General features: G+C 41.2%; 2 protein-coding genes across 10 annotated transcripts in view; one reads left to right on the forward strand and one right to left on the reverse strand.

The window, feature by feature from the left end:
• Window positions 1–24,913, forward strand: part of FOXP2 (forkhead box P2) — a 612,807-nt gene that overhangs the window by 39,716 nt on the left and 548,178 nt on the right. The gene's annotated exons all lie outside the window — the stretch shown is intronic.
• Window positions 22,735–23,489, reverse strand: LOC131278413 (endogenous retrovirus group K member 7 Pro protein-like). Its single transcript, XM_058296545.1, has 2 exons — window positions 23,355–23,489; window positions 22,735–23,187 (listed from the first exon to the last, which is right to left on the reverse strand). The coding sequence occupies exons 1-2, from the start codon at window positions 23,487–23,489 to the stop codon at window positions 22,735–22,737; spliced, it is 588 nt and encodes a 195-aa protein (XP_058152528.1).

A 24,913-nucleotide genomic window follows, 5' to 3' on the forward strand; every position in this document is an offset into this window, starting at 1 on the left:
AATAATTGATGAGTCTAGGGAACTCAAAGATCTTGAAAATCCCCTGATGCACCTAATCCTCCAGAAACCACCTCTGTATTATTATCTGATAATGCTGCAGATTACAAGGCCTCCCCTGCTTGGATCCTTGGGGTTGAATGAATTAAGATTCCTATCCTTCCTGCCCACTATCCTAGCCCTTACACAAAGAAAACTCCAGCCCATTTTTAATTTTAAAGCAGGATATCCAGTAGAGAATTCTCTTGGTTGGTTTCAGATTGCCAACAAGTCAATTTGGACACATGCTCAGAGCAATCATGCTGTTATCCTTATTTCACAAAACACTAATTTATATGCACCAATAAAGAGATATTGAAATATGTTTGATTCTAGTGGAGCAGATTATCTTTCTTTAGTGAAATTAATGGGAAGAAACAATTCAGTGGAAGTTCATATAAGAATTTAAGAATCTACTATATGCAAGGAAGATACAGCAATAGGCCTTTGTGGGATTTAAGGATGAAAATGACATAGTATTATTCTCAAGGAGCTTGACATATAGAGGGAGAGGTACATGTATAAACAGAAAAGTAAAATTCAAGAATAAATTAATTAAAGAATAAATAGATAGCCAGAAACCTATAAGAATGTTATATTCTAAATTGATCTCCAGAAAAAAATATATGGGAAGATGGCACTTGATCTGAGCTTTAAAAAATGTATAGTTGCCTAATAGGTTTATGTATGTAAATGCTCAAATATATACTATAACATATCCACATGAATTAATGTGTATATAAAGATGTGCATGTATGTGTGTGTGAATGTATAGAGTGGAATTGGTATGTACTCTTCCTAAATAATTTTCATAACATGTGAAAATTAGAGCTTATAAAATATCTTCTTCTTAATTGATGCTTTTGGAATATTATCTTGAGTTAGATGTTGAATTTTGAAGCTAAAACTATTGATAGTCATTATTAAATTATGTAGTAACATAATGTCAGACGAACATATGTTAAGGCGGTATAATTGACAGATTTTAGGAGAACCTTCCCATGAAGGCCCATACATCATTTTGCACTGAAGGCTCCTAAGGCTAGGAATTTGGCAGCTGCAGAGTGCTCATTCAGTAACTGGGTTGACCTGGAAGAGTAGGAAGTTATGTGGAGGAAGAATCTCAGGTCACATATTCCAACCTGAGTCATCTGGTAATGATTAAACCAAAGCAACCTTCCAGTTTAGCCTTATGAGTAGGTCCTTTAGATACTCCCAACTCCCTCTCCTCAAATCTCTTCTCTTTTGTTTTGTTGCTACCTGTATTAACTATCTATTGTGTAAAACATACTACCACAAATTTAGAGGCTTCAAAAACGCATTTATTATCTAACAATTTCTTTGGGCCATGAATCTGGGCACAGCTTATCTGAGTACACGAAAACAGGTTACAGTCTAGGTGTGCACCAGGGCTGGGGTCTTCTTTGAAGATCTGCTTCCAAGCTTACATGGTTGTTGGTAGGTTCCCATTCCCGGTGGGTTGTTGGATGACGGCCTCAGTTCCTCACTGGCTGTTGACCAGAGGCCAGTTCTTTGAAACATGGGCCTCTCCATATGAAAGCTTGCTTTATCAACATCAGCAAGGAAAAATACAGAGAGTCTGCTAGTGAGATGGGAGTTAACAACCTTCCCCTTTGTCTGTTCTATTGGTTAGAAGCAATTCTTAGTACCTTGCCACACTAAAGGGGAGTGAATGATAAAAGGGCATGAATATAAGGAGGCAGAGATCACTGGGGGAACCTTAGAGTTCGTCTGCCACATGTTTGAAATGTCTTCTCTATGGGATAGATCTATTCTGTAATGATAGACTTAAAATTTAGAAAGATGGAATTCATCAACAGTTAATTTTACTTGGTAATTAACAATTACAAGTTATGAATGACATCAGATATTTTCTTTTTTTAAATGAAAGTATGTGAAGAGACTGAGAAGGATTTGGATTGCTGAAATAGAAAGAAGTGGTTGAATATAAGATAGAAACCTGGCAAAGAAAGGAAGTACAAACTTTTTGAGTCTTTGAATTTTTCCTGAAGTTTGTTTTCCTTTCTTCAACTGCATGGGGATTAGTGGAGGTTTTGCTCAGAAGTGCTTTGTCCTGTGTTGCAATTGTAGCTTTACTGTGATTTAAGAAGAATTTAAAATCATGACTTCTCCTTCCTTCCTCTCCCCGCTCCCCTGCCTAGAATATTCCTTCATTGAAGTATCGTAGTATCTGTATATGTTTAGAGACAATGCTAGGGAGCTGAAGTGGTGCAAGAGATTGAGTACCTCTCTCCCAGTCTGGAAGTTCCCACGATCAGTTCCTGGTGTTGCCTAAAGAGAAAAAATTTTAAAAGTGGAGCCAATACCAAAATATAAAATAAAATAATGAAATGAATATATTTCTTATTATATATGTTAGGAGCACAAAAATATTAATGGTATACATTTTCCAGCTGGTATTAGCCAAGAAAATTGACAAGTACATGACACAGTTATCTGTATATTTTGGAAAATTAGGGACAGACCACTGACTGATGATTACACTGGGTTAAATGGTGATAGAAGAACTGCTGTGGTGCATTCTCTTGTGCTTTATCTTGCTCCTTAATACTCCTACATTCATTTCTGGTTTGCATCATTGGCAATAAAAGACCTTGGCTGTTTGGTTTTCTTCACTTTTTTTTTTTAAGAAGCTTTGGATGACATAAATGTTACATCAGAAATATAGGGGATTCCCATATTCCTCACCACATTCCCCTACCAGGCTTTCCAACAGTAACAATGTTTTTCACTAGTGTGGGGTATTCGTTACAATTCTTGGACACACATTGAAGCATTGCTACTAACTATGGACCATAGTTTACATTATAGTTTGCACTTTGCTCTGCACAATTTTATAGGTTTTTTTTTTTTTTAGACAAATATTTATTGAGCAACTATGTACAAAGCAGTGAGCTACAGTGACTGGAACACTTCAGATTGTGTTTGCTCTTTCTGCTAGCATGAGCAGTGAAAAACAACCTCTCCAAACATAAACTTGACTAGGTTCTCCTGAGACTTACATAAGGAAATAGGCTTAAAAGATAGCTATGCAAACTTGTTACAGTTTCTTCTATCTAATTCCTCACCCGGTGGGTTGTGGACCCCAAGGAAGGCCTGGGAAGATGGGCAGTGAGAGGATGGCAGAAGCTGCTGGGGTCGAGCTGGAGTTCCTGGAGTCCCGGCAGGTGGCTCTTCCCAGAACCAAGATGGTTTTCTGCAGAAATCCAGGAGGAGGCCCTACGAGGACCTGCCCCAGGCTGTGACCCGCCCCAGACTCAAGAGGCTCCTCAGGGCTTGGCTCACTGTTCTCTCGCCAAACCCTCAGGACCCACAACCAGCAAAAGTCATCCAGGACTCCAGCCTCACCCTCTTCACTCATCACCCCCAAGTTCCTTGCATTTGTAGAATGCTTCACAATTTATAAACTGCTTTCTTAACTTCTACTTTTCTTGATTCAAAGAAGGTTTAAAGGTTTCACAGTAAAAGACAGGTGCCTAAAAATGCCAGGCTTTGATCTCGAGGTGGAGTCCTTTGAGAAGCTTCTGGGGCTGAGTGTTGGCCCTAGGTGGTGAGGGCTGGGTCCTTGGGGAGGCCCTGCCTGCAGCATATCCCACGGGGGTCTCCCTCGGGGTCCCCGCTACATAGGAAGAGCCAACCAGTGAGGGAAATGGCACCTCTGGAGCAGGGCCTGAGCAAAGTTTCCACCTTTGAGCAAACCCTGGATATCCTCAGAATGGATGTGGTCAGCCACCCTTGATTATCCTTACTTGTTAGAGTCCCAGGAAGAGAAATAAGTGCCAGGAGCAGTTCATACTTTCCTCTTAGTGCATAAAAGCAGAGATGTAATGCAAAAGCCACATAGCAAGAGGGCTGAGCCACAGCAAAGTCTTCTTCACCTCTGGTCCTCAACATCACACACATCACTCCCCATGGCAGACCACTTAGTTAGCCATGCTTGCCTCAAAACACCTCGATACCACCAAAGGGCAATCTAAACTGTTATGGAACTTCTCTACCCAGGTTTCACTGCCTTCACCAAATTGCCTGGGTGAAAAAATGCCCCTTCTAACTGCACCACCTCGTGTCCCCATGCTAACCCCATGACCTCAGCCTCTCCCATCTGGCCACTGCTGCCTCCTCCCTCCCAGGGCTCCCAGCGGTGCTACCCAAGGAGGTTCTTGTACAGCCACCCGCCTCTCACCTGGAAGTGCTCAGTTTTGTAGGTTTGGACAAAATGCATAATTGCCTGTATCTGTCATGGCAATGTCATGCAGGACAATTCCAGCATCCCCAAAAAGCCCCCATGTTACAACCTATTCTTCCCATTTCCACCCCTCAGAACCTCTGGTGGCCACTGCCTTTACATCAATGATACAAGTTCTTCCATTGCTAATTATAGTAATAATGTCTACTTTAGTACATAGCTGCATTCCCTACTTATGTTTGTTCATTGCTCAATTGTGAGAACTTTGGAGTAGTGATGCCCATTCTCTTTTTCATTGAGAGGGGGCTTAAATCCCATGGGACAGATGAATGGAATTGTCTAGCCTGCAATTGTAGATAGCCTTTGTTTTCTCTGATGGGCATTGCCCGTCGTCATCCTTTGGTTAGTTGTCCTGGGTGAATCCAATGAACTGGAGAATAGATGTTGCAACTCTGCAGAGATTCAGGGCTCAACTGATTTATGAACAGACCAAATATATTAACAGGTATAGCACTAATTATAGTTCAAATAAAAGGGGCAGAAGAGACACGTATAAGAAAATTATAAATGAGTCTAAGTCTGTTATATTGGGGAGCATATATTGCAAAGTAAGGCCAACTGACAAGGTGCCAAATTCCTGAGATTGTCTGTCTGGCCTATAGTGTTTAAATATCTCTAGAGCTCTCAGTAGCTTTGCTGTTTTAGATACTGTTTACTGTGGTGGTCAATGAGATCCTGCTGAGATGTGCATAAGTGTAACCTCTGAAATGTCCTCCCAACTCTTAACCATAAAAACTCATTTGTGTTTAATATTTCCCCCTTTTGGTCAAGGTCTTTTTCCAGATGCATTGCTAGTTGGTGCTTGGTAATAATCCTGCAGTACCAGGGAGGCTTATATCTGGGAGTCATATCCCATGCTGAGCTTGACTTAGAGAGAGGTGACATTTGAGCAACAAGGAAGCTTTCAGCAGGTAACTCTTGGGCAATATGTAATACTAGGCTAAGTTTAAATTTCACCAGAAAGGTTCATAAGTACAACCATCAATATTAAGGGCCTGGAATAATTGTCTGTCCTCCTTCTCTAGGCATTGCCCACTACCTGGGGCTTCTTGCTGCTCTATTAGAAAATGAAACAGGACTTCCCAGAATGGGAATTCAATATTCTTTTGGCTATTGTGTGGGTCTACACTCACCAAGACAATGCCGCATGACCACTTGAACATATTGATATGCCGTAGAGGCATGCCCCAGGTACACCCTTACCCACACATATCCCATTACTGACACTCCACACAAGTGATCCTCCCCTGCCACAGTTGTGACCCTTCTTCAATAGAATACCACCCCAAAAACAAAGCCAAAAAAAATAAACAAATAAAAACAATAAGGAAATAAAATAACAATAGTAAATAACAAATAAAATACAAAAATACAAAAATACAAAATTTGTTTCCTCATTGTCTTTTATCACCATAACATATGCTTTTATGTACACTGACAGTTTCTTCCATATGTTCCCCTAGTGGCTTACTTTTTTTGCTTTAGCTTCAAGAAAGCTTTAGAATACAAAATAATCAAATAGAAAATGCAGGGGATTCCCATATATACAACCCCTTTCCCCTCTTCCTCTCTTCCCTATTGATACATTTTACATGCATATGGTACATTTGTTATAGTTGATGTGCAAATATTGAAGCGTTGCTACTAACCATGGTCAATAGTTTACAATACTGACTTTTGACAACATTTAAAATAGCCTGTATCCATCATTGCAAAATCAGGCAGAACAATTCCAATGCCCTAGGAATGCCCTATGTTCCATCTATTCTATTCTTCCCTCCCTCTCCCCTCACAACTATAGTACCTGCTAAATTTCAATTTTTGAAGAATAAGGTTCATAGGTACATGCAATAATATTGGTCTGTTTCATTTTATTAGACACTGCCTATGTTTACAGGAGATTCTTATTCCTCTAATTGAGAACATAGCATGGATGGGATTTTAATATTTTCTTGTTTATTGTATAGGTCTCCACATACTGAGAAAACACACTATATGATGAAGACTTTCATATCCCATAGAAGCATGCCCCAGTTGTGCTCTATCCTGCATATCTCCCCACTCCTGACACCCTGCAGCAGTAACCCTCCCCTGCTGATTCTGCCAAAAGAACATTCCCACCATTGTAGTTTTAACCACAGACTTGCAAATCCACAGAATTTACCTGCCCCTCCTTCCAACCCTCCCCCAATTCCATAGATAATCCATCCCAATCCCCCTAAACTATACCCCCTCACATTCCTGCACCATCAAAACCAGTCATATCATTGTACTACTATCACCCCCTATCCATTGCCCAACCACCCCCTTCCACCTTATCATAGTTTTTTACCATATTGAGCATCAGCTTACCACCCTCTACTCCCATTCTGTTTCCTGATAACCTATCTTTCAGACTCTAGCTCTATGAGTCTGCTTAATTTGCTTAATTCATATCAATGAGGTAATTAAATGTAATATCTGTTCTTTAGTGGCTAGTTTACTTCACTCAACATAAGGTCTTTAAAATTCATCCATGATGTCCTGTGTGTTAATACTGCATTCCTTCTTACAGCTGAGTAAAATTCCATTGTATGTATGTGTACATTTTGCTTATCCAGTCATCAGTTGATGGACACTCTTGGCTGCTTCCAACTTTTGGCAGTAGTGAATAATGCTGCTATGGACATTAGTGTCATGTATCTGTTTGTGTCCCTGATTTCAAGTCTTTTGGCTATATACCTAGAAGTGGGATTGCTGGATCATTATAGTTAGCTTCCTGAGGAACCGCCAAACTATCCTCCACAATTGTTGCACCATTCTACATTCCCACCAGCAGTGGATGAGGGTTCCCATTCCTCCACATCCTTTTCAACATTGAATTCCTCTGTTTTTTTAATAGCCATTTGTCTAATAGATGTAAGATGATATCTCATTGTAGTTTTGATTTGCATTTCCATAATAGCTAGTGATGTTGAGCATCTTTTCATGTCCTTTTTAGCCATTTGTATTTCTTCTTTGGAGAAGTGTCTATTCAAATCTCTTGCCCATTTTTTAAATTTTTAATTTTTGAGATGTAGGATTTCTTTATATCTACTGGATATTAGGCCTTTATTGGATAAATGGTTACCAAATATTTTCTCCCATTGAGTAGGCTGCGTTTTCACTTTCTTGACAAACTCCTTTGAGGTGCAAAAGTTTTTAATTTTGAGGAGTTCTATTTATCTATTTTATCTTTCATTGCTTATACTCTGGGTGTAAAATTTTTGAAACCATTTCTGACTATAAGATCTCATAGATGCTTCCCTACACTATCTTCTAGGAGCTTTATGGTCTTGGCTCTTATATTTATGAAAGACTTTGATTTTAATATGTACTCAACCCTAGGGATTTCCCCCAACTCCTAATTCATGCATTTCTCCCACTTAAGTTAACATAATTTTCTGTGGATGATCATGACCAGTATTATCTTCAATAATGAAGGAAATACAGTCATGAGAAGCAGGAAATTAAACTTTAGATCACCTCTTAGCATCCTAATAGAAACTGCTCTTAAATAGAAAGTTTTAAAATTCATTTCTCTTCCTAAAATGACACCTCTTGTTTATGAAGTAGATTTTAAGACCTGGACTTTCTTAAGCTTTTGGTATAACTATTACTTCTGTTATTAAATTTATTACAATTTTTATTTCATTTTTTTCTTTTTTATTATTTTTTTAAAAGATACATAGATCACATAAAATGTTACATTAAAAAATATGAGGTTCTCATATACCCCCAATCCCAATACCCACACTCCTCCCACATCAACAACTTCTTTCATCAGTGTGGCACATTCATTGCATTTGATGAATACATTTTGGAACACTGCTACACACCATGGATTATAGTTTATATTGTAGTTTATACTCTCTCTCAGTCTATTCATTGGATTAGAATTTCCTGCATCTGTTGCTGCAATATCATTCAGGACAACTCCAAGTCCCCAAAATGCCCCCATATCACACCTCTTCTTCCCTCTCCCTGCCCTCAGCAAGTCCTGTGGCCTCTTCATTTTAAATTTAGTTCTGGAAGTCCACACCCCCAATCAAATTAATCACTAGTCTGGTATCAAAAGTCTTAAAAAATGGATTAAAAATTATTTTGGTTGAACATTGTTAGTCTTGGTTTTTCCTGTGCATATGTCCATTTTGGTGTTATTTAGGAACTCAAGGATCATGACTATGTAAATTTTATCGTGCAACTCTTTATACAAGTAGGCATTATTAAATGGTTCCTGATGATGAAAATCCAGTTCAAAGTACTCTAGGGGAAAATCAGAATTTTTAAATAGTCAAAACACATCTTAATATTTGAAAGGCTCGTCAGTATTCTGACTTAGCTTCCTTCTCCATTGCCATTTTAATCTTTTGTTCTCTCTCCAACTCCTCATTCTTATTAGGACACAAAAAAACTACCTTTCTGCCTTTTTTGTCTGAAATACTTTGGAACTCTGGCTACCAGGCCCTTTTCCTCTAAAATTGGTTATGTTACAGCTATCACATTTTCCATTATCATTTGTCCTTTTCATTCAGAAAAGTTCTAAGGAAGTTGAGCAACAGTATGGTTGAGTTATAGAATAAGAACTTACTTTTGGAATCATACAGCCCAGCATTCTTAAGTAAGCCTTACAAAAATAAGTGACTTGTCAAAATTTACACAGATATTTAATGGAAAACCCTAGACTAAAATTCAAGGGTTTTAACTGCAAGCCATATATTAAGTATTTACTAAATATTTTTAAAAATTATTTTTTGTGTTTAATGTATGGTTTTGGATGTGATTATATTATAATAAAAGGAAACCTAAGTTTTCTTAAGGAAAAAAAAGTACCAAGAATTTTGTTTAAAAAAATCTCTTTCTACAACACACCAGGAATATATACTATCAAAATTTTTGACACAAGTAAATATTTAATCTGAGTCCATGTGTATGTTATTTTGTATAAATGCCTTTAATAAGTTTATTTTTCTTCAGTATGTTTTATGGATTTTCTTTTCATTTCTTTTCTTTCCCTCTATTTCCTCCCTCCCTCTCTCCCTTCCTTTCTTCCATAAAATGAAACAAAAGTCCTAGTTAAATATTAACAATTCCATATTATCAATTAAAAAAACTAACTTACAATAATCAAATCTCTACCTTTCTGGGATTTTAATATATTTTATACTATAAAAGCAAAAATACAAAAAATATTTTCGTAAATCATATACTGTAGAAAAAATGCTAGGACATGTGAGTAGATATTTGAGAAAACTGGGAATTCATTACCATTTTTTTTCTGGAAAATAAACCCTAAACTGTCATTGAAATTCATTTTCATTTAATTTCTTAAAAGGAAATGTTGACGTTGTTATGCCAGACCATTAAAAGCTTTATTTCTACTACATTTTATTATAATATGTATTGAGTATAAATAAACTCGGGTATGCTAAACCTAATAGCAATTAAACTGGAAGTGTTTGTGTTTCATCACTGTGAACTTCACAGAAATGTTACCATGACAACCTCCATGCTAGTTAAGACAACCAGAGGTGATCAACAGCTTGCGTATTTTTTCTCTTGTGAGAATGGAATTTGTGTTGACAGTTTTGGCCTTTAATGGCACTTTTGTTCTGTGTGAAAGTATTTGTTTACCAGATCATATGCTGTTAACTGTCAAGTTGAAGTAGAGTGACTGCTTTTGATAAAAGACTGTATTAGAAGTTTTATTCTGTGAAGCTCTTATATTCCAGTTATCCCCATTAGTATGGAAGAGTCCATTTGCCTTATGACCCTAATAATTGCACTTTATTAAGGCCAAGTATTATGCTGCGTAAATTTGTGACGGTCTTGATTTTGTTTGACCATTTAAATATGGAAATTCCTTTTTAACTTTACTTCTTAACTCTCCCTTCCCCTAACACACACATACTCACACTTTGAAAACATTTCTGACCTATTTGGAGAAGGTTGTTGGAACAGTATTAGTACTTCCTCTTACTTCACTCATGTCCCTATGCAATTGTAACTACATAAGTAGAGTCTACTACCAAGGATATGCAAAAAGAGAAATGATGATTTTACAACTTCAAATATTGCCAAGGTGATCATAGATCTGAGGACTTGCACTGTTTAGTCTTAGAGACACATTAAAACCTTGTCTGCTTTTCTACCTTGAGGTTCTCAAAATACGAATTCATATACATGTACTTATAAAGAGTACTGAAGTTGTGAAATTTCTATATTCAGAGCCAAGAGAGTTGTACAGAAGAGGAAGGGCATCATTCACACAGGGAAGCTATGTTTGTTCTCTTTTGTATCTATCTCCATAGGCACATGTCACCATTTTCTGAAACCTGATAGAGAAGTCATATCAAATATTTTACATGAGATATATATGGAAAACCAACTCATTATTTTTTAAACTAAAGCTTGACTGTGGTTTTGGATAGTATCGTTATGGAGAAGTTCGGTTTTATCATATGTACTCTCAGAAAGGGAAACATTTTAGTTTTCATGAGCTTTATTAAACTAATATGAAATCATAACTTGGCATGACTAAAACTTACCCTTGTTTTCCTTAAAATTACATATTAAAGTGTACTAACATTAATAAAGTTTGCATATCTGTGAAAGTTCACATTCTGTGAATATATGTCTTTTGATCTTATTTTAGTTTAAAGAATATAGTGCTGCTTTTCCAAATCTTGGTGATTGACATGACTATCCTCCCAATTGTTTAAGCCAGAAACTTGGGAAAGCATCCATGACCCTTCTCCTTCTTTTATTCCAGCATTCACTTGTTCTTTTTTCACACACTCTAGGCACTGGGGATACAGCAGAGAACAAAACAGACCAAAATTCTTTTCCTCATGTAGGTTATATTTTCATAAGAAGAAGCCAACAATAAAATGAATTGGTAAACGTTATAGAATGTAAGATGATGGTAAATGCTATGAAGAAAAATAAAGCAGAAAAAAGATAGTGTTCATGTGTCATGGGGTAGGGTTTGCAATTTTAAATAGGATGTTCAGGAATAGGCTCATCGAAAAGATGATGTTTGATCAAAGATTGGAAGAAGTGAAGGCAAGAGCTATGTGTCTTATCTGAAAGGAAATCATGGTAAGGCAGAGGGAACATCAAATGAAAGATCTTGAAGCAAGAGTGTGCTTGGTAAACCTGAGGAAGGCACATAGGCCAGTGCAGCTGGTGCAGAATAAGCAAGGGCAAGAGGTAACAGGGGATAGAGTTGAGGATAGAGAATGCAGAATCTTGTAGGGTTACTCCAAGGCCACTAGAAGGTTTTTATTTTTTATTTTTTAAAATTTGTTGAAGTATATCACTCATACATAAATACACATAAACAATAAGTGTATAGTAATAGTTGTGATCTTACAAAACAAACATATATAACATCATATAGGACTCTTATACCTCACCCTACCACCAATTGCTTACATCGCTGTTAAACATTTTTAACTAATGGTTAAAACCCTTTGTCAAAATATTACTACTACTAACTAAAGTATTTTCCCCCAACCCACTCTATTATTATTACTATCTTTGTATCAATTATATATAAACATACATAAAAAATTAGTGTATTGTAAATATTGTTAACTTACAAAGCAAACATGCATAACATCATACAGGGGTCCCATACATCAACCCTCCACCAACACCTTGCATTGTTGTGAGACGCTTGTTACATATTATGGAAGATTACTGCCAAAATTTTACTACTAATTATAATCCTTATCTTACATTTTATATATTTCCCCCCAACTCACCCTATTATTATTTTTTAAATATATTTTTTATGACAGAAATTGTAAACTTATAAAACGATCATGCACATGTGCAGAATTCCCAAACAACACCCCTCTATCAACATAACACACTGTGGTGAAAGCATTTGTTACAGATAAGATAATATCATCTGATTGTTACCATATCCATAGTGTACATTTGGCACACATTTTCCATATTGCCTCATTATAAATACAGTACATCTTTGGCATAGATGTAAGAATATTATATTATTCTGCTAACCACAGTCCATAATTCACTCCAGTTGTATTTTTCTCGTTTCTCCACATTCTAACCATGCTGCAATAGTGATGTACATTTGCTCTAGCTCACAAAGGACACTCTTGCATCTGTACCATCAACCACAATTCTTACCTACCTCTGGGTTTACAGTGCTCTTCCGTTCCTAGATTATTCTTTAGTACTCTGTCAACTGGCATTTACATACCTGGACTCCCATTTTCAGCTGCATCCCCATTTATAAACTAGCCATTACTTATTATGTGTTACCATCCACTCTATACATTTCTGCACTTTTACAGTAAAGCTAATTAAAACTTCTATGTACATTAAACATCAGTAGTCCACTCAGTCCTTCTCTTATCTCCTTTAAGAATCCACCATCTACCACCAGGTCTTAAAGATATTTTCCAATAATTTCTTCTAGAAGTTTTATGGTTCTTGATTTTATTTTTAGGGTTTTGATTCATTTTGAGGTAATTTTTGGATAAGGTGTGAGATAGGAGTCCTCTTTCTTACTTTTGGCTATGGAAATCCAGTTCTTTCATTTGTTTAATGGACTGTTCTGCCCGAGCTGTGTGGGTTTCACAGGCTGGTCAAAAATCACTTGACCATAAAGGTGAGGGTCTGTTTCTGAGCCATCCATTTGGTTCCATTGGTCTATGTGCCTGTTTTTATGCCAGTACCATGCTGTTATTACTACTATAGCTAGGTAATATGATTTAAAGTCTGGAGATGAGAGTTTGCTTTTCCTTTTTAAGATGTTTCTGGCTATTCAGGAGCCCTTACCTTTCCAAATAAATTTGATAATCTTGTTTTCAATTTTTAAAAAATGCTGGTGGACTTTTTATTGGGACTGCATTGAACCTGTATATTGATTTGTGTAGAACTGACATCTTAATGACATTTAGTGTTCCAATTCATGAACATGGAATGTTCTTCCAGTTATTCAGACTTTTTTGATTTCTTTTTAAATTGAGTTGCAGTTTTCTGAATACAAGTGCTTTACACTATTGGTTAAGTTTAATCCTGACTATTTGAGTTTTAGCTGTCATATTTGTTTTTGCCACTGTTTTGACACTTTTAGTTGCTTTTATTGATATTATCTTCATTTCCAGGCCTCTCTCTCCTGTCTTTTCTTTTCAGACTCTAGCATACCCTTTAGTATTTCTTGAAAATCTAGTCTCTTTGTTAGAAAGTATCTCAACTTCTGTTTATCTGTGGATTTTCTAAACTTGCCCTCATTTCTGAAAGACAGTCTTGCTGGATATAAGATTTTTGGCTGGAAGTTTTTCTCTTGTAATAACTTCAATATATCACACCACTGTCTTCTTGCCTCTATGGTTTCTGATGAGAAGTGAGAAATTAATCTTATTGGGTATTCCTTATATGTTATGCACTGCTCTTCTCTTGCTGCTCTCAGAATTCTCTCTGTCTTTGGCATTTGACATTCTGATGAGTATGTGTCTTGGAGTTGGTCTATTTGTATTATTTCAGATGGGATAACATTGTGCTTCTTGGACATGGATATCTATGTCCTTCAATAGGGTTGGGAAATTCTCTACCATAATTTCTTTAAATATTCCTTCCGTGCATTTTCCCTTCTCTTCTCCTTCTGGGATACCCATGACACATACATTTGCACGTCTTTTCCTGTAATTTAGTTCTCTGAGAACTTGTTCAATTTTTTCCATTCTTTTTTTCATCTGTTTTTTAGTATGTTCACTTTCAGATGCCATTTCTTCAAACTCACCAATCCTTTCTTCTGCCTCCTCAAATCTGCTATTATATGGTTGCAATGTTTTTAAAAATTTCATTTATTGCACCTTTCATTCCCATAAGATCTGTTATTTTTCTATTATGCTTTCAAATTCCTGTTTGTGCTCATTCAATGTCTTCTTAATATCCTTAATCTCTTTAGCCATTTCATTGAATTTGTTAAGGGGATTTGGCTGAACAACTGATTAGTTGTCTCAACTCCTTTATGTCATCTGGAGGCTTATCTTGTTCCTTTAACTGGGTCATATCTTCCTGTTTCTTGGTGTGGATTATAATTTTTTGTTAGTGTTTTGGCACCTGGCTTACTAGAGTATTTATTCTGGGTGCAGTTTTTCTCTTTAATTTAGGGCTTCCTGCCCTTTCTCCCTTGCTGGCTTTGCAGTAGGAGCCAAGGATGTAGTTGGTGCTATAATTTGTGGAGGCTCAAGCTGCCCTCATTGCTCCAGGGACTGATGAAGCTTCTCCCACCTTTCTTTTTTGCCAGGGGTAGGACAGAGTCACAGATGTGTGGAGTAATCCAAGTTGTGCAGGCCTAGACTGTAGTTGCCCAGAGAGACTGATGAAGCTTCAAGCCCTTTTCTCCCCTGCCTGGGGCAGGGATGGAGATGCAGGTGTGGGCAGTGATCTATGCAGTGCAGGTCCAAGATGACTGCATTTGCCCTGGTAGACTTTCTACTATTCAGTCTGTGCCAGCCAAATGTATCTGCAGTTACCTGGATAGGCTGGTATATCCAGCCTCCTCCCTGCCAGATGTGGGCTGAAGCCTAGGCTAGGGCTGTAGGCCTAGCTGGGTGAAAGAAACCAGTTTCTACTGTCACTGTGATTTTAGGTCAGCCCAGCTTCCCATCATGCTGGGGGTGGGGTCAAAATGGCAGGAACCAGCCTCTTTCCAACCTGGACAGGTTCATACTTTAGCTGTTCTTATGGTAATACTTTAGCCAGCTCACTTTACTAATCAGTAGCTGAAGTCAGTGGCCAATGGTCTCTTTCTCCCATGTTTTTGGGAAATGGAGCTTCAAATTCCAGCCACTGAATAGCTCCTGGGGTGCCTTGTGCCACCAGAATAGAATAATCACTGTCCTCAGTGGCTTGGCCAGTCATTTCCCAGAGGCTGTCACAGGTCCTGCCAGCTTCCTCCCTGCTAGAGATGGGGTTGGGGCTTAGGCTAGAGGTGGTAGGCTAGAACTGCAGTCTGACTTGGATGGAAAGAAGCTGGTGCCTACCAGCACTGTGATTTTCAGTCCTCCCTGCTTCCTGTCATGCCAGGCATGGAGTTAAGATGGCAGGAACCGGTCTCCTTCTGGCTTGGACAGGTTCAAACTTTAGCTGTTCTTAGGATTATACGTTAGCATGCCAAATTTACTCATCAGTAGCTGATGATGGTGTCCAACTGTCTCTTTCTCCCCCATTTTTGGGAAGTGGAGCTTTCAATTCCAGTCATAGAAAAGCTCCCAAGGAGGCTTGTGCCTCCAGTGGAGGATGGACATCAGCCTCCATGGCATGAACACTCTACTTATGAGTCTTCTCTCCAGATGGGCAGTTTCCTCCTTCCATTCCTTCAAGGATGTTGCAGGATGCTCTTCTGGTCTCCTGGAGCCCCCATACAAGTGCTTCAGCTACCTTCAGATAGCTCTGGGTGATTACTAACTGCCCTGCAGCAGGAGTTGACTCTAAGAGCTCCTTACCCTGCCACCATCTTACTGGTTATGGAATAGTTTTTAACAGATAAGTAACACAATCTGATTTACCTCTTTACAAAAATCCCTCTGGCTGCTGTTTTTTGAAAAGCCTGTAGAGAGGTGGGGATGAAGGCAGGGAAGAAAGCAAAAAATGGAACCAGTTTGGAATTTATTGCAAGAATTCAAATAAGAGATGGTAGTTTGATCTAGAGTAGCAATAATAGTGGAAGTTAAGAGAAATCATCAAATTCTGGATTTGTTTTGAAGGTTTAGCTGGTAATATGCCCTGGGAGATTGAATGTGATATTTGAGAGAAAACGATGAACTAATGCTGGATCAGGGTTTTGGAAATTGGATGGATGATATTTCCTTTTGCTGAGTTGAAGTACGTCATAGAGAGAACATATATTTTAGGAGAAACATCAGGAATTCAATTTTGGACATGATATCGGAAGAAGTATTAGACATCTTATTGTAGATATTAAGTAGATAACTAGATATCTGGACTTTGTAGCAGAGAAGTGAGCTCAAGAGGATAGTAGGCATATAGTTATTATTCAAAACCATGAGTTTGGATAAGATCACTAAAGGAGGGCTTCTAGAAAGAAACAGTACAGGAACTGAACCCTGGAGCATTCCCATGTTGAGATGTTGAACAGATTAGCAAGAGACAGAAAACGAGACAGCAAAATGTGGCCAGTGAAGTATGAGGAAAATCTGAGGCTTGTGGTATCCTGGAAGCCATGTAAAGAAGCCACCTAAAGTATTCTATAAAGGAAAGTGTGATCAGTTGTTTCATATGCTGCTGATGGATCAAGTAAAATGAGGACTGAAATTTGATTTTAAGTTCTAGCAACATTAAGAATATTAATGACCTTGGCCTTATTTGTTAGGTGGAACTGTTTTACTGCAGTGGTGAAGTTATAGGAGAGAGCATAAAAGAAAAGGGGAGGAGAAAAATTGGAGACAAGAATTATAGCTAAATTTTTCAAGAGTATTTGCTATATAAAGGTGAATAAATAAATGGATTAATAGTTGGAAAGGGTTGCAGGGACCCAACAGGGGGTTCTTAGATTGGGAGAAAGTACAGTATATATTCACTAATGGCATTGAAGCAGTTGATAGGGAACACAGGAAAATTCAGGAGAAAGTAGAATTCTGGAGAGGTGCATGGGAATGCACTTGGTATTCAAGTGTCTTGAGGAATTAAACTTGGGAAAGCAGCACTTATAGTATATCCATAGAATAGGAGGGAAGGCAGAATATGTGGGCACAGATGTAAGTAGGTGGGAGATGCAGTGATAGGAAGTTTTAAAAGTTCTTCCCTGATTGCACCTGTTTTTCTCAGAGAAGTAGGGAGCAAAGTGAGCAAACTGAGAGTGAGTTTAGGAAGGAGGTGTGGAGGTTTAAGGAGAACAGAAGGTATGAAGTAAGAGAATGAGGAGCATCAAGGAGAGTGGGAGAGTAAAATACAGAAAGTTATCTGGACAGTTTCTACAGTCTATTTGATCCTAGTGATCATAAATTTAAAGTTAGACCAGAGAGAATGGTTGTTCCTTTTTCTCTGGACAGGTTGAGTGACACTGGTACAGGCCTGGAGTCAGCAAAGTAAGACTCACCTAGAATAGGGGTTTAGCCAGGCTAGTACAATTAAGACAAGAGAGAGGAAATTGAGAGTATATGCATGGAATGATTATAATGATAGACCATGGAATTCATTTTGAGTAATGAGGGAATTGAGGTCATGAGGTAGATGTGAGGACCTATGAAAATGTATTGAAATCCAAGAATTATGATAAAGAATAATTGTAGTGACACTGAAACATGAGCTAAAATCCTCTAAAATGAGGTGGGGGCAGCCAGTGGATAAATATTATCAAATGGGTGCTGAGTTCTGATGACATAAGTTTCCAGTCATTGGAAATTTAAGGAGGAAGCGAGAATAGTCTCTTAATAGCATTGAGGAGCAAGGAAGACACTTAGACCACCTTTTAGTCTGCATAGAAGCACCTTTCTCAGAGGACAGCCTCTTCTTAATTTCTCCTACTTAAGCTCTGGTAGGGTGAGTGTGTCACAGTGTGTCCAGAACAGTCCCAGTTTATTCCTGGTCCCAAAGTAACATGTAAGAATACACCATTCTCCTCAACAGGGAGGCTTTTTGGACAGTAAATTACATGATCATGCACTGAATAGTTTTTCACAAGACTATTTCTTTTGCCCTTTCTCTAGTTCATTATTCAGTGGCCTCATACCAAATTTCTAGCGTCACCTTTTCTTACCAACCTTAACTGTGCTTCTGAATGATCTTTCCATCCATAAACCTAATGATGTCATTCCCCTTCCTATACTTTTTCGGTGGCTTCTAACACTTAAGGAGTAAAATACAGATTCTTCAGCATGAAATTTAAAAAAAAATCTTAGTCGGGTCTCATTTTCTGCCTTTGCCCCTTCCTTCTTTTCTTTCCACTCATAAGACAAGAGTCCTTTGTTATCTAGCACATCAGAAATGATGGTCTTCTTACTACTATCTGGTTATAAAATAGCATGCCTAAATGAGAAACTAATTATACTAAATTTTATTAATGTAATATTAATTAAATATGTCCTATATTCTTCTGTAGTGTGCTATATTTTTGTTGAGTTTATTCTATAAATCTGAAATCCAGCCTGTTTATTTTTCAAACTTATAATGATAGATTTACCAGCTGATATTTTTAAAAGATTTACTTTTCAGAGCTCTTTTTGGGAAATACAGAAAAATATTAATATCAGAAAGCAGTCATTGTCATCTTTGCATAATTTCTTCCAGATTTTCTCTTTTTGAAAACATTGTTGTGACTACACCACATTTTTTAAAAAACCTTTATTGAGATATAGTTCACATACCATTCAATTCACCCATTTGAAGTGAACAATTCAGTACTTTTTGGTATATTTCATAGAGTTCTGCAGCCATTGCTTAATCTAATTTTAAATCATCCCAGAAAGAAACTATGTTTATGTTAGCATATCACTCCCTATTCCCTATCCCACTGCCTATAGTCCAAGGCAACTGCTGATCAGCTTTCTGCCACTATGGATTTGCCTATTCTGGATATTTCATATAAATGGAATCAGAGAAAATATAGGTTTTGCAACTGGCATCTTTCACTTAGCATAATGTTTTCAAGGTTTATCCATGTTGTAGCATGCATCAGTATTTCATTTCTTTTTATTGATGACTAATATTCCATTGTATGTATATACCACAATTTATATATCCGTTCTTCTGTTGATGGACATTTAAATAGTTTCTACTTTCAACTATTATGAATAATGCTACTTTTAACATTCATATGTAAGTTCTTGCATGTCCATATGTTTTTATTTCTCTTGGGTATACCTAGGAGTAGAACTGTTGGCTCATAAGGTAGCTCTGTGTTTGACATTTTGAGGAAGTTCTAGAATGTTTTGCAAAGTGGCTGCACCATTTTACATTTTCATCAGCAATATAAGGAATTCCCATTTTCCCACATCCTGTCAAAAAAGACATGATACTGTCTTTTTTGTTATAGCTGTCCTAGTGTTGTCAAGTGGTATCACTTTGTGGTTTTAATTTGCATTTCTTTCATGATGAATGATGTAGTTTTCATGGGTTTATTGCCCATTTTAGATGGTCTTTAGAGAACTATCTGTGCTCTCCTGCCCCGCCAGCGGGTGTATGGAGACCACGAGGACAACAGGGTACCCAAGAGAGGGAGTGGGCAAATGGCGGGGAAGAACCACTCAGAGCCGCACCATGGTGTGTCGTCTTCTTCCGTTTTTTCTTTTTGTACAGAGCAAGCTTATATAGCGTCTTAAGCACTCGTGTTGCAAGGGGATTGGTCAGGGCTGGAACAAGACCTTATATGGTTTGGAAAGGGCTCCGGGGGAAAAAGGGGCGGGGAGAGGGCAGGAAGCAGGGGGAAACAGTGCTGAATCATGCCGCCCACCATTTTTTCTACTGGTGTGGGGCGGTCCGCAAAATGGCGGGCGCGCCCCCAACAGGTCCCCCTTTTTAGTTTTATTAGAAACAGGCTCGTGTGATAACAGAAAGGAGGGAGACCGTACCTGTCTTAGGTCGAGGCTGCACCCGGTAAGGGATTTGCCTTACCCGGTATGCGATCAGTCTTACCCATCATAGGGGAGCCATGGCAGCAAAAGGCCATGTCCCTGTCTTAGGTTGACTGATGGGTCAGCCCAGTTGCCCGTTGTTGGCTAGCCGGCCTAGCACCTCAATGACCACGACCGCGGGGGGTGTGCATGGACAAATGCAGAATTCTCTGTGGCCTTACAGTAGTGTCTGATCTAGGCTGCCCTCGGCACCCTGAGAGCTGTATGGATTACACCTCTCCTTTTTGGCAGCCTTCTGGGCCTTATCACCTGTTTTTGGCTGCTAACTGACCTTTACCTAGGCCGTACAGCTGCGCCTGTCTTAGGTTGTCTCCCAGGAGATCTTACCCGTCTCTGGCTGCCAGCTGGAGACGCATTTTGCCCAGTAACCCCGAGGACAATTCTGGTGTCCATGAGCCTGGGAGGGGGCCATATTGCTAAGGAGACGTCAGGCTGGTGGCTTTCCTTACACTATAGGCACTGCTTTTATTAAGATTGGGGGAGTAGGGGCAAAGGGAAGGGACAGAGCGGTCCACTAGATAGCCGATTTTGCGACGGGGGTGGTGACGTCTTGGTAGTTGGACCCAGGGGCAGGAATGCGCTGATATTGTCGGGCAGTGGTGAGGAACATGACTTGAGCAGAGATCTGCCGCATTCTTTCCGCAATGATGAGCGGCAATAATCTTCCCGTCGTGTGCCGCAGGATTGGTGGCGGAGGCATGAACGGTGAAGGTGGCGGTATAGAAATCTTGAGTTACCGGTCGCTTTGCTAAGGAGGAGATGGCCTGCACAAGCAGGACCCCCAGGACGTGGGTGGCCGCTGTAAACATAATCTTCCTTTCCCTGCAAGAAAGCAGAAGGGGAGACCTCAGGGCAGGTGACTCCGTTCCCTGGGTTGGTTAACTTGTTTGACCAGTCTCTCGGGTAGCCACCGCGTGGCTTCTAGTTCTTGGGAGTAGACGCACACTGATCCTCTGCCCCAGATAAGGACAGGGTCAGGACCGTGCCAGGAATTATCTAGAGGGTCCCTCCACCGGACTGTGGCGTGTTGTGTCATGGTACCAGAATGCCAGAAGCAGTCAGCGGCTGAGTGGCCACTCTGGTCTAAGGTTAGAAAATTTAGAATAAAGAGAGCGTGGTTTAGTAAGTTCTGAGGGGATCCCCTGACGGGGTACCACTCCCCATTCTTTACTTTATGAATAGTGTGCTTTAGAGATAAATGTGCTGTTTCAACAATGCCTTGGCCCTGGGGGTTGTACGGGATGCCAGTGATGTGGGTAATGTTAAGACGTAAGGCGGCAAATACAGCCAACACGGCACAGAGCTCAGCAATTTGCGCAGACTTAGAATGCGTTGGAAGTTGGACAGTTTGGCTGTTGCAAGTATATGCTGCAGTACCCGTGGACGACCCGTCAGTAAAGACAGATGGGGCCCCGGAAAGGGGCCGGTGAGAGGTGATGGTGGGGAAAACAAAGCTGTGCAAGTTGACGAATTGTAAGAGCTTGTTATTAGGATAATGATTATCTATTTGGCCAGCATAGGCCGCACAGGCGACGGGCCAGCACAAGGTTGTTTGGAGCAGCCAGTCAACTTGCTCTCTAGCGTAGGGTTGGAAAATGGTATCGGGATCCCTTCCAAAATAGTGTCTGCTGTACTCTCGACCTAACCGTATGAGGTCGGTGGTGGCCTGGTGATATGGATAAATCACTCTGGTGGGTGAAGCAGGCAGATGGATCCACATGATGGGCACTGTTTGCCAGAAGACCGCTGTGGGCGTAGGTGCAATTTTACAGATGACAAGCAGTAAGGGCTTGCTATAGTCTATGCTCGTGACAAAATGGGAGTGGATGGCTTCCTCTACCATGCGAAGTGCCTGACGGCCCTCCGGAGTAAGGGTTCTGGCAGAATTTGGGTCCGGGTCGCCCTGCAGAATGTTGAATAGGGGCTTTAATTGTCCAGTGGTTACCTTAAGATAGGGTCGGAGCCAGTTTATGTCACCCAAAAGTTTCTGAAAATCGTTAAGAGTTTTTAGGGAATCTAGCCTAATGCAGGCCTGTCGCGCAGTGATTCTATCGCCCGTGATGTGGAAGCCAAGATAGGTATAGGGGTCCTGCAACTGTATTTTGTCAGGGGCGATTTGAAGGCCGTGATTGTGCAAGGCTTGCTGCAGGTCCCCATAGCAGTCAAGGACAGCCTTGTGATCAGCGCCCGCAATTAAGATATCATCCATGTAATGGAGGATATAAAGGGCCTGCCAGCGGTCTCTAGTCTCTGCAATAGCAGAGGCCACAAATTTTTGGCACAGGGTAGGACTGTTTGCCATTCCCTGGGGCAGAACAGTCCATTGGTATCGCCTATTGGGTTCCTTGAAATTGGTAGAGGGGACACTAAATGCAAAATGCACCTGGTCATCGGGGTGCAAGGGGATTGTGAAAAAGCAGTCCTTTAGATCTATAATGATTTTGTAGAAGCCAAGAGGAATGGCTACAGGGCTAGGGAGGCCTGGCTGCAGCGCACCCATAGGGACCATGCTCTTATTAACCGCTCTAAGATCTTGTAAAAGGTGCCATTTTCCGGATTTCTTTTTGATAACGAATATAGGGGTGTTCCAGGGGGAGCTACTCTCCACAAGGTGTCCAGCCGCCAGCTGTTCCTGTACTAACAGTTGGGCAGCGGCCAATTTGTCAGTAGATAGGGGCCACTGGCTGACCCACACGGGGTTTGAGGAAATCCAGGAAATCCTATCCGTGTGGCGCACAAGAGGACCGGCAGCCCCTAGGAAAAATACCCCAAACCTGCGTGATTAGAGCGTGGGGTAGCAGAGATGGGTTCAAGGGCACCCGATTCGGTTCTTCCGAGGCCCTTCCCGGGCTTGAAGCCCTGGTTTAGCATTTGAGCGGTGACTATGGGACTAGGGCTCCCGATCACAGTTCCCAGTTGAGCGAGGAGGTCTCTGCCCCAAAGGTTGAAAGGGATGTGAGGGAGGACGTAAGGTTTTATGTGTCCTCGGTGTCCCTCGCCGTCTTCCCAGGAAACGAGTTGGGAACTCTGTTCCGGGGGTGAGGACTGTCCGATGCCTTGTAAGTGAGTGGCTGAGGGGGTGAGTGGCCACGCAGGGGGCCATTGCGCCTTTTGAAGAATGGTAACATCCGCCCCCGTATCAATAAGGCCCTCGAATACACGGCCATTGAGGCGTATGGTTAGCATGGGCTTAGAACGGGTGATTGTCTGAGCCCAAAAAACATCAGAGGTGCCTAAAGCCCGATTGCCTCTATGTGAACCAGCAGAGGAGTTGGGAGAAGGCACTAGGGGGAGCAGAAGAAGTTGAGCTATGTGCGTGCCGGCGGGGAAGGAAAGGACACTGTTCGGAGCAGAGGCTAGAATCTTGATCTCACCAGTAAAATCAGCGTCCACAACCCGGGTGTAATGTGGAGGCCCGAGAGGGCAGAGGATCCTCGACCGAGGATAAGGCCAACACAGCTGGATGGCAGAGGACCGAAGATACCCGTAGCTAGAGGCTGAACTCCCATAGGGGCGTTAGTACCGTGTGGGAGGTGGTACAGAGGTCCAATGCTGCGCTCCCAGGGGTAGCCCACTGGAGGTGGAGGAAGGATGGAGGTTTGAGGCCTGGATTGCCCCAGTTGTTTGTGGGGCCTGGGGCTGGCCCCTCCTCCCGTTTCCCTGTAGGGGAGGGAGTGGGTGACCGTCAATATCCATTTTTGACCGGCACTCGTTGGCCCAGTGCCTACCCCTGCGGCATCTAGGGCAATTATTAGGCGGGCTGGTAGGGAGGGACCCTCTTGCCACAGGGGTAGGGGCACCAATGGAGGGGGCAGAGGGGCGACGCGGGCAACTACGCACCAAGTGATCAGGTGCTCCGCAACCAAAACAGCTCCGCGGGGGGCAGTTTTGAGCAGGTAGGTTGGCGGCGAAGATGGAGTGAAGAGCAGCCGCAAGCACCTCCCCCTGGTTTTGTAGAGCAGCGGCAAAAACCTGCGCCTGTTGCTTTGCAGGCGTGACGTCTGCGCACAGCCGGATATATCCGGAGAGAGACTCGGAAGTGGGCGCTAGGCGTCTTGACAGGCCGGGATAGCATTTTCAAAGGCCAGCTGCTTGAGAAAATCAGAATCTTTGGCCTCGCCAAACAGGCGCTCGGCCGCTACTCCCAGGCGACCGACATAGTCTGAAAAGGGCTCCTCGGGGTTTTGGCGCACCGAAGTGATGGAAGTGAGGGGCTGGCCTTTGGTAGGCAGCCTGCGCCAGGCTTTAAGAGCGGCCATGCGGGTTTGGTCATATAGGGAGGCTGGATACTCCGCCTGTTCCAACGTAGACTCATAGTCGCCTGTCCCCAAGAGCATATCATGGGTGTCATTCTGGCCTGTTTCTCCGTTACGAGTGGCCGCGTCTATGCAAAAAACCTCGTACTCCGCCCTCCACAAGAGGGCGTCACTGGGCAACAGGGCCGCACGAGTGAGCATAGTCCAGTCATTGGGAGTAAGCCAATTGTTGGTGAGACTATCCAAGACCGAGAGAGTATAGGGGGCAGTGGGACGGTAGGTGCTTGCTGAAGTTTTCAGCTCCTTCAGATCTTTTAGTTTAAGGGCAAGATGGCGGCGGGAATGAAATGGCCCCCGTTTACAGGAGGCACCGCCGCCCTCTGAAGCTTGGCTGCCCTCGTCCTCCGAAGAGGTGACCTCTATTACCGGGAAGGTGGAAGCGGGGGCAGGTTTAGAGGAGAGTCGCTTGGTCAAAGCGGTGAGGAGCCGGGACTGGTTCCGACTGGCCCCTGTTGGGGAAGGGGAGACAAGACGGGAAAAAAGATGGCACTGAGAATGCAGAGCTATGCGGTCACGCGGCTGGGCAAGCCGGAGCCTGAGGTCCGAATTGGGATCCTCTGGGGGTGCGGAGGGGGCATGGTGGGGAGGGAAACAAATGGTTGGTTGGCAGAGGGGCG

This window comes from Dasypus novemcinctus, chromosome 5, assembly GCF_030445035.2.
Source record: "Dasypus novemcinctus isolate mDasNov1 chromosome 5, mDasNov1.1.hap2, whole genome shotgun sequence".
Classification (NCBI taxonomy): Eukaryota; Metazoa; Chordata; class Mammalia; order Cingulata; family Dasypodidae; genus Dasypus; species Dasypus novemcinctus.

Bases quoted from the DNA above. Each gene is read 5' to 3' on its own strand.
- LOC131278413 (XM_058296545.1), bottom strand. From the start codon at position 23,489: ATGGGAGTTCAGCCTCTAGCTACGGGTATCTTCGGTCCTCTGCCATCC. The intron at 23,188-23,354 runs GTGAGATCAAGA...TTTTGGGCTCAG, and splicing joins TGTGGACGCTGATTTTACTG to ACAATCACCCGTTCTAAGCC.